This window comes from Schistocerca gregaria, chromosome 2, assembly GCF_023897955.1.
Source record: "Schistocerca gregaria isolate iqSchGreg1 chromosome 2, iqSchGreg1.2, whole genome shotgun sequence".
NCBI lineage: Eukaryota > Metazoa > Arthropoda > Insecta > Orthoptera > Acrididae > Schistocerca > Schistocerca gregaria.
The window spans coordinates 739,796,714-739,817,793 of NC_064921.1; the positions used below are offsets into that span (position 1 = coordinate 739,796,714).

The window sequence follows — 21,080 nt, forward strand, 5'->3', positions numbered from 1 at the left end:
TACTTCTACTCTAGATTTTTTTTTATTCTGGCAGGTCATTATTGACATTACAGATACAGTGTGAAATCTATGTATGCATGTTAGATTTTTGTGAGCATATTGATAAAATATCAATCATTAGATAAACATGGTTAACTTACAATTTTATAAATAAAATTTCTAGATCATAATCTCCTCTCTCTCTCCAGCCATCTTTGGAAAACCATTGATAAACTTTCCTGTCACATTTCTGTGGCATATCTGGCCAATGTGCAGCAACTAAACTTATGATGAATCCTTGTGAGGTCTTGCTTCAAACTGTGATCATGTAACATAATATTAATAGACACTGTACCACATTGTAACAGGGGATCTCATTGTGCTGTAGTCACTGACATTCCTGAGAGTCAGCATAACAACTGATTTGATACAAAACACTGCAAATCTTGCAGCGAATTGTATCAAAACACACTCACCACATATTCCTTGATGTTTCCAGATAAAATAAAGTTCCATGAGAATTTGACGTATTCCAGATGAATTGTTACCCTGTTTATCAAACCCACAGAAATGTTAATCAGGATGCTAGACAAAGGATTTGAGCCATGCTCCTAAACAGTTCACTTGCATGTTAACCCCAGTCTGACTGTCTATTATTCATAACAAATGAAGTACAGAAAGCACTGTATTCATACCATCATCTGCAAGACCAGAAGCTCATAACTTCAGACATGAAATGTCCCGTATGCTTAACATGCAGTATCACATACCTCACAAACTTCACACCAAAGAATCATAGTGAAGATTGAAACACAAATCCAAGCATTCGTCAGATAACTATTTCATACTTTTCTGTTTGTGTAACAGCCTTTGCCATGTTTTAAATACTACTTTGGCCAATAAGCACTGAAGTAAAAAATTAGGCTTCAGAACTGTCATGAAGAAAAGATTTGTTTTTGAAAAATTTGGTAAATAGAACTTTTATTTACAAAAAATACATCACTGCAGCACACTCAATGTTCACAGAAATTATACCTTTCTGCACAAAAATTACAAAATATAAAAATGATTAAAGCAGTCAACATTCAAAGGCATTTCATAATCTGAAAATTTATTAGGAAGCTTTTTATAAAAATCACTTTTAAAAATGAATCAAACTGGACTCAAAATAAGAACACGAATTTGCACACAATATCAACCAAAACAACAAACATGACAGCTGAGAGCATCATGATACAGAGAGAAGCTGAGAGTAATTGCATTGTTATGTCCATTGCAATGTTGAGGTTTAGATGAAAATATAAAAGTAAAACTGAAACAATAACAACTGCAAAGGACGCATTCCAGTGAGCTCCCTTTCAAGAGGGACACTGCAACATGAACACACTAAATGCAATTTTCACACAGTCTTACAATGTGGTTTAAGTTGAGATTTGTTAAACTCACATCAAACACCACAAAATATGTCAACAATGACTACTGGATTATAAGCAAAGGCCAATTTATCATTGGTGGCCAAATGCAATTTCAAACATTTTCAAGCTAGTGAAAAGTAATTTCAGTCACAAAACATCACACAGATTACATATTAAATCCGAGCATGTTATAATTACAGTCTGTATTAAATTTGGTAAAGTGTCTTATGATATCACTAACTGGCTGTCCCATTACAGGAATGTAAAATAAACATTTTATCACAGTGTTAATACTTAATAAATAATGTCTAAATGTGTTCTCCCTGGAACATATACAAGAGAAAGAGAAACTTTTTTCCTTTTTTTCGAAACAAAAGATGTTGAAGCCCAGAAATCCCCACATTACACAACTGGTAAAGTAATATTCAGCACTTAAAAAAAACTTGTGTTATGTAATTATACCTTAACCAAAATTACGCTGTCAGGCCATTTAACACTGATGATCATAGAGTTTACAAATCAGGATGCAGATGTGTCACTTCCAACTTACTATACATCTTTCATTATATATACATGTATAATTCCATAATTAGCAATAACTTACCTCTCTCTCTCTCTCTCTCTCTCTCTCTCTCTCTCTCTCTCTCTCTCTCTCTCTCTCTCTCTCTCTCTCTGTGTGTGTGTGTGTGTGTGTGTGTGTGTGTGTGTGTGTGTGACATGCACATCATTGCTTTTCCCACTTACCACACCCTATACACGATGCAAAAGTATTATAGCACACTATGAAGCCCGATTTTCATTTTGTACGATTCCTCTTTTAATACATGTCATTCCACGACGGTAAGCAGTTATTGAACCATTGGCTCAGATAAAACAATGTATTTCAATCAGTGGATTTGGGAGCAACGTGAGTCACTGAACCAAAAAGTGATTACACTGAACTCTGTTATATTGTGGTCTAATTTCAGCCCTTTTTCTTTGCATTATGACCCTGTGATGAGTATCAGATTAATGTGACAGCAGTAGATGGAGCATTTCTGTTGTTTGGACTTTGAAATTTAGCTCCGAGTTTTTGCTACATTCACACACAAAATCTTGAGCTCCAGGTTTTCAAGGTATCCACTCGACTTATTGCAACACTTTCAAAGACATTGGTGCTTGTAGAAACAAGCCAAGGGCCAAAAAGTCATTCCACACAAACTCCATGTTCTTAAGCCTGTAAACTTTACACTCACAACAATCAAAAACAGTGATTCGTCACCAACAGCAGTTCTAATGGAATTATAGGCAAAATCTGACCTTGTGAAAAATTGTTGCTGGAGTTTCAAATGATAATATGAAGACATTATGGGCCTTTCTTACATCTTAAAAATAACTGAATTTTCACAGATACTATATCAGTTATGCGAGACGAAAATGTATCTGTTCCCTTTTGCCACTGTGAAATAAAATCAAAGGCTGAAGACTTCCTTCGAGCAAGAAACTTAATATGCTGAAGGATAAATGTTTTCCACCTACATAACAGACAGATGGCACAAAAATCCATAATACAACTTGTTGTGAGTTTTTGGTAGATAGTTAAGCAAAGATAGTGGGGGAGGGAGGGAGGGATTAAAGTTTATTTTTTGCCTTTCATAACTATATAATCAGCCCCTCCCCTCCCTTTCTCAAAAAACAGTATTTGTAAAACAAAACTTGAGAATGTGCAAGTATTGGACCATTCACAAATTTTATCATTCCACATTTCGAACATAAAGCAAATATAGTTTACACACTTGTGTGCAATTGTATCAGAGACAATACAGTCCATTCCAATCCAATGTGATTTATAAAGTTTTACTTTTGGCACCAGCCTGGAACTCCAAACTTCAAGTGTCTAACCAGTGAGCAGGCACACTTGTTTTGCGGCACACTTAAGTAATATGGTGCTTCCCAACACAGTTCACAATAATGTGATATCCCCACTCCATTTATCAACAATGTACTTCTTAACTATAATGCAATTCCAAACTTAAAAATTATTATGTCTTAAAATAGCTTAAAACTGTAATATGCACACCTATGATACATTGCGAAACAAAAGTACAAACATACAAGAGAGATATCTTTGTTTAAATTTCATCTATTAATCAGTCACCATGGTTTTTGATTTTACATGGTAATTTACTTATCTTTTGAGTGAGAAACAAAAAACAAATTCAAAAATCAAACTAAGTGCATATGATCTGAAATATTCATGTAAAATAAACATAAAAAATAAATAACTATATGGTAGTGGCACTGCCAAAAACTGCAGAAAAAACTTAGCATAATTAACACTGACAGTAGCTCAGCCTGTGTCTCATCCACTAGATCACAACAGACAAGTTTCAGACAAAACTTGTCTAACTTGAGGACTAGGGAGCCAACAAAGAAACGGCCTACAGACAACAAATATGGTAAGTCAGTGTGTTTAGTCTCTTAAGAAAGCACTTAGAGTTATGAATAGTTTTTCAAGGAAAAAACCTCTCAAATAAAAACAGGAAGAATGACGTGTTCTTGGACCCAATAGGTTAATGGACATCAATGTTTCTTGAATGCTATAAAGATGATTAAAATTACCCTTGTAAATACTGGGAAGTAATGGTTATCTCAGCATGGTAAAATGGCTGTCAACTGTGCCTTTGCTTTTATTCACAGCTTTTGTACATGATGTGGAGGATTATCTGGACATGTCACTAACTGCAGTCAGCACAGAAATACTACTAACTGAGCCACCCTGCATGAAACAAAAATGTAGTAGCAGCAAGAATGGAAACTGTATTTGGAACACCTCCACATACAAAGTAGAGATTTTAAGTGCATAAGATGCTGCCCAAAACAGAAGAAAAGGTAATCGATTAAGAAACAAATGGTGAGCAAGATTTTTTATGTGGAAATAAATAACTAGGGTAAAAAATTTAAAAATGGTCAGTTAAATACAAATGTAAAATGAACAGGAAATGGTTAAAAAACCACAAGAAAAAATTATTCCCTTCCCTAGTATTACTTGAAGTGGTGAAAATCAGAATAAGAATTCAGATACAGTAACAACAAACAGAACCTTATAATTACATCCATCAAGCAACTAGCAAAATGAGGTCTCATCCATATCTGCAACCTGGTCAAAAAATGTGGAATGGCCCTTCCCTCACCATATAAGTCACACAGCATACACTTAAAATCCAATTTGCAAGCACTTATTCTATCAAAATTTGTCAAACGGGTGAATTAAAAAAAGGTACAAAATATTTGTGGCAACTATAGGGAGGCACAAATTATGCGTAACTGCAACTGAATAAAAATATCGACTAGAATGATACTGGGAAAATATAGTTCTTAACAATTAGAAGCTAATTTCAATGATTACGGACACATACAGAAAGAATATTTTAAGCTAAACTCATGAGTTAGCAAGAATGCTTTCAAATGTGAATAAATGAAAGTTCAGCTGGAAATGACAAAATGAAGTTGAGTAAGAAATAAAGGTTGCAGAAAGATGAGGCATTTCAATTTGAGGCCCATAAGTCTTCAATGAATATTTATGTCAGCACCGTTTACTTAAACCATGAGGTACTTTGATAGCAAATATGTGGATAAAAGCACAGCAAATGTTGCTGTAATGACATAATTTATTTACAAATTAGTTTTGCACAAAAAATTTATCAAATTCTTCTATCAACAGTCCACAAGAAAACAGAATTCACAGTACAACCTCATTTATTTGCCCTCACTTTAAGCTTTTGATCATTCACATCAGTTTTGGACAAAAAATATTATTTTAAATTTATTACATTAGAAAGAAGTTGTGGAAAAATATGACCAGCAATCAGTGACTGTAACACAACAATGACCACATTACTACAATGGATAAAGAAATGGTTATAGCACATACTTCTGCATCGCAGGAAGCAGCCAGCCAGAGCAGAGGGGGGAAGGTGAGGAGTGATCACACCCAAATAGCAATAAATGTCACGAGCAAATGCCATGCACCATCTGATCCATGTCATGAGGTCTCCGAGATCACTCCAAATGCAAATTCACTTATCAAGCAGTTGTCTGGCAATGGTGCTGTTAAATGCCAAACATTGTTGCAAGAAAGTAGACTAGACTACCCTTAAAAATTGTACCAAAAGTGATAGTTATTGTTTAATGAATTTTAAATAAATATGTTACTGCATATAATTATAACTTATTCAGTTGATAGGTTTTCTCTTACATTATTTTTGTCCTCATTCATTTTCTGTTAATTTTTATTTGGAGTGTTTTATTTACTGGGTCACTTCCAGTCTCCCATGATCCTGTATCAGCTTTATCAATCATAATCAAACAATGGAAAGTCCAGGATGGAATGACAACAATACAGGAAGGATAAATTGAAACTCACCATACAGAGGAGGCATTGAGTTGCAGACGGGAACAATGAAAATGGCTGCTAAACTATTAAAGCTTTTAGACAAAGTTGGTCTCTAGCACCCTGAGACTGGTCATGTCTGTCAGTTGTGTTTGTATTAATGTGTATGTGTTTTCTACTGCAGAAGAACTTTGTGCAAATACCTTTAATAATTTATCAGTCTTTTTCATTGTGCCTGTCTGCGACTCAGTGTCTCCTCTATATGGATCATAACATATACGAACACGAGTCATTAATTACATCAATAGTTAATAGAACTACGTAATTTCTCAACTTCAGTACAAAAATATCCTACACAACTCTGTTGACAAGCATCGCTCGTGGGTACACACACACACACACACACACACACACACACACACACACACACACACACACACAACCTACTTGCACAACCAGAAACCTTAGCATATAAGGCAATTTTAAACATTCAGAATTTGCAGCTTGAGATCAGTGCTCCACTGCAGTTAGTGGAAAACACTTTTATCCCACGTATAGGCAGAAAGAGCTCTGCATTATACATTAGAATCTGGACTGTCTGCATTGCACACAGGGTGATAATCTTTGCTTGTAAGCAAACATAAAAATAAGCATCTGAATTGTGGTGCAGGATACATACATGAAGAGACAAAATTTGTTTTAGATTGGAAACTTTCACATTAAGAAAAAAAGAGCAGAATACATAGACCTGCTATTCATAAATGACTGAAGTAGCACATTGTGATTATCTTTCACTTATTGTACCTCACAAAAAATGAATTTCAGAAGTGATTTTGTAGTTGCACATTTGGACTTGGAATTCTTGTCGGTTTCAAAATGCATGCTTTTGATCAGATCACTCAAATGATATGAGGAGACTGGTCCATAATTTATCACATTATGTCAACAACAAATTATTACATACTATGCCAGTCTTAATGCTTCCTTTAAAAACCTGATAACAGGCCTGTGATGAAGCTTGCTGAACATCGTAAAAAGTCCCACTCTAATATTGCAAAATCTTCAGCACACAGCCTTTTAACAACAATGCTTTTTATGAATGGTCATAGTGGTAACATGTTGTCTCAACAATACACGCTGCATTCTTGGAGCCCGAGAGCTCCATGAACAGTAAATCACAAAATGTTATTCATAGCCTAGTCAGCTTTACGTGGCTTGCGCTTTCGGACATTGGGGCTGCCTTCTTCTCTTACATCAGAGTCAGATTGTGATTCAATTCCCTCTTCTTCCTCTTCCTCTTCGTCATCATCCACAATATCATCTTTTATGTCTTCGTCATCATCATCTTCTTCTTCCTACAAAAAGAATACCCAAAAAACAAATGTAAATAGCTTGGTTTAGTAGGTTAATTTGAAGTATTGTATTACTGACCTATTTCCTATAGAATCACTGTCATACTTCGGCAATACAGTTTTGAGTACAAAGATAGGTGTGGACCAGCCACTTTTAGAAACTGGCAATGTGTAAAATATATGAAATGAATTTGTAGTAACTTACTTCTCTCTCCATATAAACTCATCCACTCATCAAGGGAATAAGCACAATCTTGTGTACTTGTCCAAAACTACCATTTTTAACTACCGTTCTCTGATAACTGATTGAGAAATTAAACTCATTTAGTTAATTGACTTTTCAGTTCAATAAAGTAAAATTATGTTAATGGGTAAATAGTGAGTTTGCAGTAAATATTCGAACAGCAGCACGAACATTAAAAAAAAATGATGTCTCTCTCTATAATCTCTCACATATCCTTGAAATAAAAATATTATTAAGGAAATAATAATAATAAAATTATAAGACAGTTAAAAAATGCAAAGGAACATATCAAAAACATCACAGAGTTCAGGATGCAATCATGTAGCCTCAATGCACACTGTCAGGTAAAAATAGGATAATTTCTGATAGACATAAAGTGTATCAGATTATTGCAATTGGAAAGCAAACAATCTTCACAGAATTACCAACATCACCACCAATCTTCACCCATAGATGAACAGCATCAGGATCTTCTAATTTCCTTCTATTCCTCGTGTACAATACTAATGGCTCCATAATAGTAACAACTCCTTTTCCATAATCCTTGCTAGACACTGCCTGTATTTGAGTTGTCTTCCAACAAATAATATCTCTCATAGCGAAAGAATCCAAACTCTGTACAGCTGCATTAGATGCCCTAACAAGAGCATAAGTAATCCATCCATCTCCCCAAGTATCACTAGCTCCTAAATTCAAGGTCAACCTTACTGTTGCACCACAAAAAGTCTTAGGATACTTGGGGAGAGCTTACTTGTCTGACTGTCTTTTTGTTGTGTCTACTTGCAACTGAGCATCTCCACTATATAGGAAGTAGCAACCTATACATTTCATAATATTGGGATTAAAAAGTATAAGAAGTCTGCAGAATCAGAAAGTGCATGACAATTATGAAGTGTCTCAGGGTGGCTTGGGTTCTATGGTGGTTTGTTATAAAGGGTGTACATAAAGTCGGGAAACAGTTTCAATTATTTATTGCACAAGAACTAAACATTGTACAGATGTCATAGATATTGCATTTTGAAGAAAAACAAAGTTTTTTTTTTTTTAACATTCGATATGCGAACCATGAGTGACCCAGCTGACGTCAATTAGGTAATTCAATTCTTGCCATGCCTGTCCCAGCATGGCATCGTCGACTGGCAGTTGCTCCCTGTATTCTCTGCTGGAGCTCTGATACATCACATATTAAAGGCGGTACATACACCAGATCTTTAATGTGCCACCATAAAAAAAAAGTTACACGGAGTGAGATCTGGTGATCAGGGAGGCCATTTCGTGAAACAGCTCGCTCTGCACCAGAACTAGCCACATTTGCGACTAACGCTGACTATTGGCAAATTACCAAACTACACTTGGGCGGTAAACATGAAAAAACTTTCAGGATTTGTCTTAAAAATGACATATGTATGATATCTGCACAATGTTTGGTTCTTGTGCAATAAATAATTGAAAGTGTTTCCAGACTTTATGTACACCCTGTATTTCACTTCATGCACCAAACACTTAAATAAGTTGCCACCTGAACACTCATTTTATATACAATGAATATTGCTTACTGAATATTCAGTAGCTGTTAAGTATTGTTAATCAGGGTCCAGCTAGTCTGTGCCGTGAATCGATGTACCTTCTTCCTCCAACTTTGCTTGGACTTTGTCTCCTTACAGGCTGCAGATTAACTTCTCATTCTCATTCATTCCACCACATAAATAATAAGATTCAATTCACCTTCTTATATTATCTTCAAAATTTCAGCTCAATACATGATAAATGAGGACAGCTACTAACTCATATACTGCCTCTCTGTACTACGTACATTACAGATCTGATATTCAGTTTGATAATTAACAATTACAATATATTCCTTTCATTGAAGGAACGGGATGTATCACTACATACCAACACTTAATGCCAGAATGATCTGCAGAGTTTTGAGGAGAAGTAATTATAAATGAACCGATATTTCAATAAACCTGTAAAAGTGAGTTACGTATTCAAAAGAACAGGTACTGATACAGTCAAAATAAAAGTGCTGATTACACATAGGTGAAAATCAACAATACTGCTTATAGCTCTACTACGTGCAATGTTGGAGTAGTGGTTAGTGTCACTTGCTGGTGTGCTGTGGGTTGTCAAATCAAACTCAATTACCAGCAAATATTTGTTATTTAGTATCTACCATTTTCTATAAGGTTTTCAAAATTTCTTATGTTTCTAGTTTGAATATTCCAGAATATGCAATGTTCGTATAAACAGTGGCACCCTGCATCGAGAAGCCAGCTCTGTTCTTCGTCCGTAATAAACATGGTATGAGTACCGGGAGCAGCACTTCATTGAGGACCCTATTTCCACATTTGGAAGGTACTGGGGTTACAATGTGACATTGTTTGGTAGAGACTCAAGGTACTTCAAAACATCTAAACGACAGTGGCTCCAATTAGGCAATGTAAAAGGCCCACCTACACATGCAGGAACCAAAATATGAGGTGTACAGTGCTCCCATAGTCCATATATTATGGAAAGCAATGGATTCCAAAACAGCAGTAAGACAGCTGCACATCAGGCATCCATGAATGTTTTCCAGAGATGTTTGTCAGGACCACGCCACCAGTAAATGGATAAAAAGATTTGAACAAGTCGCTAAATAGCGAGCCCCCCCTCCCCAAATGTTCTTCCTGTGGCAGCTATAGAAGACCACCATGTTCCTGTCTCTCTAATACAGCAGATATAACAACGAAAATAATCAATTATTGATAATATAATCTATAGATAACAAATCGACTCACCAAGTGGTGACGGGAAACACACACACACACACACACACACACACACACACACACACACACACACACACACACACAGATTTAAATTTTACAAGCTTTGAAGAGCCTGTGGCTCCTTCTGGCAGAAGAATTGAAGGGGAAGGAAGAGGGCTGAAGGAAGAGGGCTGGAGAGGCTTAGGAAATGGGTTACAGTTCAGACGTCACCCATAACCCTGGGTCAGGGGAGAGATACCGGACGGGATGATTGTTGGGGTCTGCATATGAGATTTGAAACCCTGAGAGCTTAAAGGTGGAACACAGGATAATATGCAAGACAGAGATTACTACTAAAACATTGTCCACAAGTTAATGAAAGTGGAAAGCTAAGTGCATTGTATGTATAAGAGGTCGGAGGGGGACAGCAAAATAGACAAGTCAGAAAATAAAAGATGTAGGAAACAAAAATGGAGTAAAGAAAGGAGTAGTTACTGTAAATAAAAGCTGAGGCGGAAGGAATTTATGTAAATTAAGGACACTTGGGTGATGGGAACCAATAACATGTTGTTGTGATAATTCTACCTTAGCTGATCAACACCTGCAACCCATAGTACAAAGACTCCCATCCTATATTAAAGTTACCAACTATTTCCTAGACAGTCTGATATCTGTGCCCATCCCACTCCCGCCGCAAACACTGCTTGTCACCACTGAAGACATCTCCCTCAATACAAACATCCAACATATAGATAGTCGGTCTGCTGCTGAACATTTCCTCAGTCAACATCTGTCTGATTCCATGCCCATGACATCCTTTTTCCTCACCTTAATCAACTTTATACTTACCAACCATTACTTCACCTTTGAGGTGCTAACAGACCAACAGATCAGAGATATGGTCATGGGAAATAGGATGGCTCCTTCCTGTGCCAACCTTTTCATACACTGCTTGGAGGGGCACTCCTGGGATCCGTAAGGCTTCAGCCCTTGGTGTGGTTTAGATACATTGATGACATCTTTGCTGTATGGACACATGATGAGGCAAACATGTTAAATTCCTGGAATCTCTAAATACCTCTCCCCAATTACTTTTCACATGGTCCTATTCCAAATCCCATGCCACTTTCCTTGATGTTAATCTCATCCTCACCAAAGGCATTACAAATCTCATAGAAAGTTTAAAGTGGGACACACGTGCAGATAGATAACGCGCTAAACAGAAGGAGTTGCTCACTAAATTCCGAAATCCGATCTTTGCCCAAGTTGTACAGCATATATTCTTACCACCGACTTTCAAATTGTGCAATTATCACCATTCAAAGATACGGAAATTACAGCTCATACTGAGGCGTCCAGACAGTCTTTTTTTCCCTTGCGCAATCCGCAAATGGAACAGAGGGGGGGAATATGACTTTGGCGTGAATTGGCCCTCCGTCACACACCACTTGGTGGCTAGTGGGGTATATATGTAGATGTAGACAGGCCCGCTGCAAGACTTGGCCTATGCACCTTCCTACCACCACCTATTCCAGTGATGTAACTGGCAAAATATATACTTTTGAAGGGAGAGCCACCTGTGAAACACCACATCATATTCCAGCTGTTATGTAAACACTGTTAGGCCTTTTACATTGGTAGTTATCAGTCAGGACGAATGTGTGCAGGCAGCGGGTGTATACAGACAACAGACAATATCCTGTTGCACAGCATGCTCTACATAATGACAGTCACGACCTCCGTGCCTGTTTCACCACACGTGCCATCTGGATTCTTCCGCCAGATACCAGTTTCTAAGAACTCCTCATTCCATCTCTGCATTTATTCAAACTAACTACCTCTTTCTTCACTCAATTTTAGTTTCCAAAATCTTTTATTTTCTGACTTGGCTATTTTTCGCCATCTCCCCTTCCACCTCTGTTACACACCATTTATATAGCTTTTCACTCTTATTATCTTGTGCACGATGTTTTAGTAGTTATTACCCTGTCTTCCACCTTTAAACTCTCAGGTTTTCAAATCACGTCCAGTGCAATCCCCAACAATCATTCTTTCCTTCTCAGCCTGTCCAGTAGGTCTAACCACCCAGGGTTCTGAGTGACTTTTCTCAACTTTACCCCTTTCCCTAAACCTGTCCAGTCCTTTTCCTTCACCCCTCTTCCTTCCCATTGAACTCTTCTGCTGAAGGAGCCACTGGCACCAAAAGTTGGTGAGTAGATTTTTTTATCTAACACAGCAGATACTAAAAGGAGATAACGTAGTTTACGACAGCCAGAAATATCACCTCAATGTCTTTCCAACGTGGACACCACAGACATATTGCAACCTAAATATATAACCTACAAGCTGGTGTACTGTGGTGAGTAACATGTACGACTATTAGTCACTTCCTTTGCTATTCCAGTTGCAAATGAAGCGAGGAAAAAAGCAACTCTATAAGCCTCTGTAAAAAGCCCTACTTTTGCTTATGTTGTCTTCACAGTCCTTACGCAAAATTTACATTTGCAGCAGCAGAATTGTTCTGCAGTCAGATGCAAATGTGTGTCCTCATCATCCTCATCATCCTCATCATCCTCCCTCTAGGTGTTCACATTTGAGTTCACTGTCTACTTAACAGTCACAAATTGATCAATCTAGCAGTACACCTCTGAATTCCTTCGATATCTTCCTTTAATCTGGCCTAGTGGGGATCCCAAACACTTATGCAGTACTCATGAATGGACCACACAAGTGTTCTGTATGTAGTCTTCTTTGCAGACAAGCTGTATTTTTCTAAAACTCTCCCAATACACCAAAACCAACCAGTCATCATCCACAATACCGTCCTTACATGCTCAGTTCATTTCATATTGTTGGAATGTTAGGCATAGATACTTAATTGATGCGACAGTGTCAAGCAGTACGCTACCAATGCTGCAGTCAAGCATTACAGGATTGTTTTCCCACTATTCATTTGCATTATTTTACATTTTTCCAAGATTAGAGCTAGCTGCCATCCATTATTCAAAACAGAGATTCTGTTTAAGTCATCCTATATCCTTCTACAGTTACTCACTGACAAAACATTCCTATATCTTACAGCATCATCAACAAAAAGCTGCAAATTGCTGCTCTCAGTATCCATAAGATTATTAATGTATACAGATAACAAGGGTGTTCTATTACATTCTCCACGGGCACTCTAGATGATACCCATGCCCGATTAAAACTTGCCTATGATGACAATGTATTGGGTTCCATTACTTAAGAGGTTTTTGAGCACCTCGCAAGGCCAGAAACTTAATCTGAATGCTTGGACTTTTGTTAAATCTGCAGTGGAGTACCATGTTAAGCGATTTTCAAAAATCTAGGAGCATGGAATCTACTTTCTGTCCTTCATCCATGGTTCTGCAGGGTATCGGGCAAAAAAAAAAAAAAAAAGGGAGAGCTGAGTCTCCTATGAGCAATGCTGTCAAAATCTGAGTTGATTTTGAACAGAAGCTTTTCTGTTTCAAGAAAATTTATTATATTCAAAATGAGAATATGTTCAAGAATTGTGTGGGCAAACTGATGTTAAGGATATAGATCTAGTTTTGCTGTGTCAGTTCTTTTCACCCTTCTTATATATGGAAGCCACCTGCACTTTTTTCCAGTTGTTTGGGACTGGGCTTGGATGAGGGATTTGGCATAAATATAAGCTAAGTAAGTGGCCAATGCCGTATAGTACTCTACGTCAAGCCCATCTGGAACTCTATCTAAACCTGGCAACTCATATATGTTAATTGCTTCCCAGTGCTCGAGATATCTATTACAATGTCTTCCATATGGGAGTCTGCGTGACACTCAAAAAAAGATGAAAGGATGTGGGTTTTAAGTGAGAGGGTAAGGAGTCATTTCAATCCCGGGAGCGGAAAGACTTACCTTAGGGGGAAGAAAGGATAGTTATATACTCGCGCGCGCGCACGCACGCACACGCACACGCACATCCATCCATCCATCCATCCATACATACATACATACACAGACACAAGCAGACATATTTAAAGGCAAAGAGTGTGGGCAGAGATGTAAGTTGGTTGGTTGGGTGTGAGATTGAAGGGACCAGACTGCTAAGGTCATCGGTCCCTTGTTCCACGATAAAATCACACGAAATAAAAACTGTCAGTCGTTAAAAACGGAGAACTGAGACAAGGGACGACACAATACTAGAAAGACAGACAAAGACCAGACAAACGGAACTAAAATCACACTGAGTGTGAAGGTGGTTGGCCGACCATGAAAATAAGGAAAAGCCAACCACCAAATGACATTAAAACCCACAGTTTAAAACCACAGGCCAAAGGCCCAAGTCAATACAGGAAATAAAAGGACAAACACTCAAATCATACGATAAAAACCCCCTGCCCGAATAAAACTCAACACGAGGTCCGCCATAGCAACGTCATCACATAAAAGGGCAGGGAAGGTATCAGGCAGCGCAAACGTCTGCCTGAGTCCTGTTAAAAGCGGGCAGTCCACCAAAATGTGGACCACCGTCAGAGCTGCCCCGCAGCGACATAGCGGTGGGTCCTCCCGGCGCAACAAATGGTCGTGCGTCAGCCACGTGTGGCCAACGCGCAGCCGGCAGAGGACGACAGAGTCCTTCCGAGAGGCCCGCATGGAGGAGCGCCACACACCGGTCGTCTCCTTCACCGCCCGAAGTTTGTTGGGCGTGGGCAGGGTGCGCCACTCGTCACCCCAGGCACCAAGCACTTTCTGGCACAAAAGCGACAGGAGATCACACTCCATAAGGCTGAGTTCCAGAGCCGGTGAACTCACTGCCTGTTTAGCCAGCGTGTCAACCCGCTCATTGCCCGGGATGCCGACATGACCTGGGGTCCAAACAAAGACCACGGAGCGGCCGCAACGGGCAAGAGTATGGAGCGACTCGTGGATGGCCATCACCAGACGGGAACGAGGAAAGCACTGGTCAAGAGCTCGTAAACCACTCAGGGAGTCACTACAGATGACAAAGGACTCACCTGAGTGGGAGCGGATATACTCTAGGGCGCGATAGATGGCAACCAACTCGGCAGTGTATACACTGTTCCCGGGTGCCAGCGACCGTTGCTCACAAAGATCCTCTAGAGTAAGAGCGTAACCAGTGCGACCAGAGACCATCGAACCGTCGGTATAGGCCACGGCAGATCCGGGAAACTCGGCAAGGAGAGAAACAAAGCGGCGGCGGAGGGCCGGAGGAGGGACCGAGTCTTTCGGACCCTGTGCCAAATCCAGCCGAATGCATGGTCGGCGCACACACCAAGGGGGCAGACGGAGATTGGCCCGGAAAACAGGTGGGAGAGGAAAAAACTCAATCCCACACAGCAGAGCCTGGATGCGAACCGCGATCGTACACCCTGACCGGGGCCGCCTGTCTGGAAGATGGACAATCGAGTGCGGGAACAGGAGACGGTAGTTGGGATGCCCTGGCAAGCTACAAACGTGGGCAGCATAAGCGGCCAAAAGTCGGTCACGCCGGATCCGCAATGGAGGAACACCAGCCTCCACAAGTAAGCCGTCAACAGGGCTTGTCCGAAATGCTCCTGTGGCGAGTCGTATCCCGCAGTGATGGATGGGATCCAGCAATTGCAACGCTGATGGCGATGCCGAACCATAAGCCACACACCCATAATCAAGGCGGGACTGGATCAGTGCTTGATACAGCCGGAGAAGGGTGGACCGATCGGCACCCCATCCGGTGTGGCTAAGGCAACGGAGAGCGTTTAAATGCCGCCAGCATGTTTGTTTAAGCTGCCTAATATGAGGCAGCCAAGTCAACCGGGCATCAAATACCAGTCCCAAGAACTGATGCGTCTCTACCACAGCAAGAGGTTCACCGTCAAGGTAAAGGCGTGGTCAGGGTGAACCGTGCGACGCCGGCAGAAATGCATAACGCAGGTCTTAGCGGCCGAAAACTGGAAGCCGTGCGCTACAGCCCACGACTGCGCCTTGCGGATAGCGCCCTGCAGCTGGCGCTCAGCAACTGCAATGCCAGCGGAGCTGTAGTAGAGGCAGAAGTCATCTGCATACAACGAAGCTGCGACGGACGATCCCACCGCCTCAGCGAGCCCATTGATCGCAATTAAAAACAGGGAGACACTGAGGACAGACCCCTGTGGGACCCCGTTCTCCTGGACCCGGGAGGAACTATGGGACGCAGCAACTTGCACGCGGAAGGAACGAGACGACAGAAAATTCTGAATAAATATCGGGAGCGGGCCCCTAAGACCCCACCCATGAAGTGTGGCCAGGATGTGATATCGCCAAGTCGTATCGTACGCCTTCCGCATGTCGAAGAAGACGGCAACCAGATGTTGGCGGCGTGCAAAGGCTGTACGGACGGCAGACTCTAGGGAGACCAGATTATCGACGGCAGAGCGGCCTTTACGGAACCCACCCTGAGACGGAGCCAGAAGGCCTCGAGACTCGAGGAGCCAACTCAACCTCCGGCTCACCATACGTTCTAGCAACTTGCAAAGAACGTTGGTGAGGCTTATGGGGCGGTAGCTGTCCACCTCCAGCGGGTTCTTGCCAGGTTTCAACACGGGGAGGACGATGCTTTCTCGCCATTGAGACGGGAACACACCCTCAACCCAGACGCGGTTGAAAACAGCTAGGAGGCGTCGCTGGCAATTCACAGAGAGGTGTTTCAGCATCTGGCTGTGGATGCAGTCTGGCCCAGGAGCCGTATCAGGGCAAGTAGATAGTGCACTCTGGAATTCCCAGTCGCTGAAAGGAGCATTGTACGACTCTGCGTGGCGCGTGTGAAAGGAAAGCCTCCAACTTTCCAACCGCTCTTTCCGGGAGCGGAAGGCCAGTGGGTAATTCGTAGATGCGGAACACTGAGCAAAATGCGCTGCTAACCGGTCCGCAATCATGTCTGAGTCAGTACACACCACTCCATTCAGCGAAAGCCCAGGGACAGAGACAGGCGGCCGATAGCCATGGAGTCGCCTAATCTTAGCCCAAACCTGCGATGCAGAGGTACGGACGCCAATGGTGGAAACATACCGTTCCCAGCACACCTGCTTCCGTTGGCGAATAAAGCGTCGGGCACGGGCATGGAGCTGTTTAAAAATGATGAGGTTCTCCAAGGACGGGTGCCGCTTATGGCGTTGAAGAGCCCGCCAGCGATCTCTAATCGCCTCTGCGATCTCGGGCGCCCACCAAGGCACAGTCCTCCGCCGAGGGGACCCGGATGAACAGGGAATCGCAGATGCCGCCGCAGAAACGATGCCGGTGGTGACCGACTGAACCACCGCATCAATGGTGTCATGGGAAGGAGGTGCGATAGTGGCGAGAGAGGAGAACAAGCCCCAATCAGCCTTATTCAGAGCCCATCTGGAGGGGCGTTCAGAAGAGTGACGCTGTGGTAGTGACAGAAAGATGGGGAAATGGTCACTACCACATAAGTCGTCATGGACACTCCAGTGGATGGATGGTGAAAGTCCGGGGCTGCAGATAGAAAGGTCGATGGCCGAAAATGTGCCATGGGCTACGCTGAAATGTGTCGGCTCTCCCGTGTTTAAGAGGCAGAGGTCAAGCTGCGAGAGAAGAGTCTCGACATCTCGACCCCGGCCAGTAAACGCGGCGCTACCCCACAGGGGGTTATGGGCATTAAAGTCGCCCAGTAACACAAAAGGAGGAGGCAGTTGTGCTATCAATGCAGCCAACACATGACGCGAGACATCACCATCTGGCGGAAGATACAAACTGCAGACAGTAATAGGCTGAGGCGTCCACATCCTTACAGCGACAGCCTCTAAAGGTGTGTGAAGAGGTACACATTCGCTGTAGACAGAGTTAAGGATGTAGACGCAGACTCCACCAGATACCCTCTCATAAGCTGCCCGGTTCTTGTAATAACCCCGATACCCACGTAGGGCAGGGGTCCGCATTGCCGGAAACCAAGTTTCCTGTAGGGCAATGCAGAGGAAAGGGTGACTGCTGATGAGTTGGCGAAGCTCAGCAAGGTGGTGGAAAAAAGCGCTGCAGTTCCACTGGAGTATCGCTTTGTCCATGTCCGAAAAAGGCGTGAAGGGGCCGAGGAGGCAGATCACGCCACTGGGTCACCTGCTGCCACCGATGGAGGACCAGTACAATCTGCTTCCATGGTGTCTGAGGGTCCGGCGAGATCCAGGTCCTCAGCGGACGCCCGGATCTCCACCTTATCCTCGGACACAGAGCCTGTAGGGAGCAGTGGGGTGGATGCCACCGCGTGGTCCTTGGCCTTAGAGGTCTTCTTCTTCGTCTTGTCTCTCTGGTCCTTGGGTTTCATTGGCTGGGAGGGCTCCAGCGAGTCAGTCTCCGGGACGGAGGAGGAGCGGGAAGCCCTGCAACCAGCCGCTGGTCTGCTTTTCTTCCATTGGCTGACGTCACCCTTCCCAGAGGCGGAAACCTGGGAAGGAAGGGACCCAAGGGACCCTTTCCGTGCTATTTGAGCCGGGGAAGTTTGAGGCTTCCCCAGCTTAGAAGTGGGGACTGATGTCCCCGATGGTTGGGGGGTTGCTGCTCCTGAGGCAGGTAGTGCAGGAGCAGCAGGGAGTGAAGTGCCCCCCACCATCAAGGGGGCAGGTGTAGCATTCCGGCTCCGAGAGGTGGCAGTCTGAGGGAGAGCTAATGGGGCCATAACAGTAGTAGCCGCGGCGTAAGAGGCAGTCATTCGAACAGGATGGAGGCGTTCGAACTTCTGCCTGGCCTCAGTGTATGTCAGGCGGTCCAGGGTCTTATACTCCATGATTTTGCGCTCTTTCTGGAAGATCCTGTAGTCCGGTGAGCAAGGCGAGTGGTGCTCTCCGCAGTTTACACAGATGGGAGGCGGAGCACATGGAGTATTGGGATGTGATGGGCGTCCACAATCTCGACATGTGAGGCTGGAAGTACAGCGGGAAGACATATGCCCGAACTTCCAGCACTTAAAGCACCGCATCGGGGGAGGGATATATGGCTTGACGTCACAACGATAGACCATCACCTTGACCTTCTCAGGTAAAGTATCACCCTCGAAGGCCAAGATGAAGGCACCGGTGGCAACCTGCTTATCCCTTGGACCACGATGTACGCGCCGGACGAAGTGAACACCTCGCCGCTCTAAATTGGCGCGAAGCTCCTCATCGGACTGCAATAGAAGGTCCCGATGGAATATTATGCCCTGGACCATATTAAGACTCTTATGGGGCGTGATTGTAACCGGAACATCCCCCAGCTTGTTACAATCGAGCAACCGGCGGGACTGGGCGGAGGACGCCGATTTGATCAAAACCGAGACCGAGCGCATTTTGGACAAGCCCTCCACCTCCCCGAACTTGTCCTCTAAGTGCTCGACGAAGAACTGAGGCTTCATGGATGTAAAGGATTTACCATCAGCTCTCGTACACACCAGGTAGCGGGGCGAGTATGGTTCGCTGGCATCCTTAGTCTTTCGTTCCTCCCATGGTGTAGCCATGGAGGAGAATGATTTGGGGTCATATGTAGTTGCGTTGTATTGAGCCCTGGAACGCTTAGAGACTGCTGGCGGCTGGCCGCCAGCAAGAGATGATGTACCACGCTTCATTGCGGGTCATCCGCCCTGATGCCACCTACTCCGACCAAGGACCCTCCCCACGGGCGCCACCCAGCCTCAGCAACGACCACCTGGCAGGATGGCCATTGCCGGGAGTCCCAATGCCCCAAGGAGATAGGCATCTACTCCTTGGCATACGTGGGGAGTTAACGGCGCTGGCATCAGCTTAACTCTGGCATCAGCAGAGCGATCCCTGTGTAGTCAGGGGGCTACAACCAACAGGGTACATGGCGGCCCCACCACAACGGACTGGCTACCGTGCTGGATTTCAGGTGATGTAGTCCAATATCGTCATTGGCGCATAAAGCGACACAGCATAGCAGACTGCAATAAACGGCACCCAAGAACAAATCCACGCCCAAGAGATGGTAGGTGAGCGGGACTGCTAAGCGATGACGACAAACCTGGCTAGAGATGGTAATGCATGATGGACACATCGCTCCTTGTAAGGCGCCCTTCCCCAATCGGCTCGCTCTTCGGAAAATTTAGAAGGATGGAGGTCAAACCCGTTAGGGGACCATCTCACAAGGCCAAAACGTTTGAGACTCCTTTTAGTCGCCTCTTACGACAGGCAGGAATACCGTGGGCCTATTCTTACCCCCGAACCCACAGGGGGGGGAGAGATGTAAGTCAAGGCGGAAGTGAGGAGGCAAAGATGATGTTGAATGACAGGTGAGGTATGAGTGGCGGCAACTTGAAATTAGCGGAGATTGAGGCCTGGTGGATAACGAGAAGAGAGGATATTATGTAGGGCAAGTTCCCATCTCCGGAGTTCGGATAGGTTGGTGTTGGTGGGAAGTATCCAGATAACTCGGACGGTGTAACACTGTGCCAAGATGTGCTGGCTGTGCACCAAGGCATGTTTAGCCACAGGGTGATCCTCATTACCAACAAACACTGTCTGCCTGTGTCCATTCATGCGAATGGACAGTTTGTTGCTGGTCATTCCCACATAGAAAGCGTCACAGTGTAGGCAGGTCAGTTGGTAAATCACGTGGGTGTTTTCACATGTGGCTCTGCCTTTGATCGTGTACACCTTCCGGGTTACAGGACTGGAGTAGGTGGGGGTGGGAGGGTGCATAGGACAGGTTTTACACCGGGAGCATTTGCAAGGGTAGGAGCCAGAGGGTAGGGAAGGTGCTTTGGGGATGAACCAAGAGGTTACGAAGGTTAGGTGGACGACGGAAAGACACTCTTGGTGGAGTGGGGAGGATTTCATGAAGGATGGATCTCATTTCGGGGCAGGATTTTAGGAAGTCGTATCCCCGCTGGAGAGCCACATTCAGAGTCTGATCCAGTCCCGGGAAGTATCCTGTCACAAGTGGGGCACTTTTGGGGTACTTCTGTGAGAGGTTCTGGGTTTGAGGGGATGAGGAAGTGGCTCT

General features: G+C 43.2%; 1 protein-coding gene across 1 annotated transcript in view; it reads right to left on the reverse strand.

Moving 5' to 3' along the window:
- Positions 1 to 928: 928 nt before the first annotated feature.
- The window catches only part of LOC126334904 (thioredoxin-related transmembrane protein 1), a 63,299-nt gene continuing 43,147 nt past the window's right edge, over positions 929 to 21,080 (reverse strand). Inside the window, exon 6 of the mRNA XM_049997614.1 lies at positions 929 to 7,121. Within this exon, the coding sequence (XP_049853571.1) occupies positions 6,963 to 7,121 (159 nt within the window). The 3' untranslated portion in view covers positions 929 to 6,962. The remainder of the gene's footprint in view (positions 7,122 to 21,080) is intronic.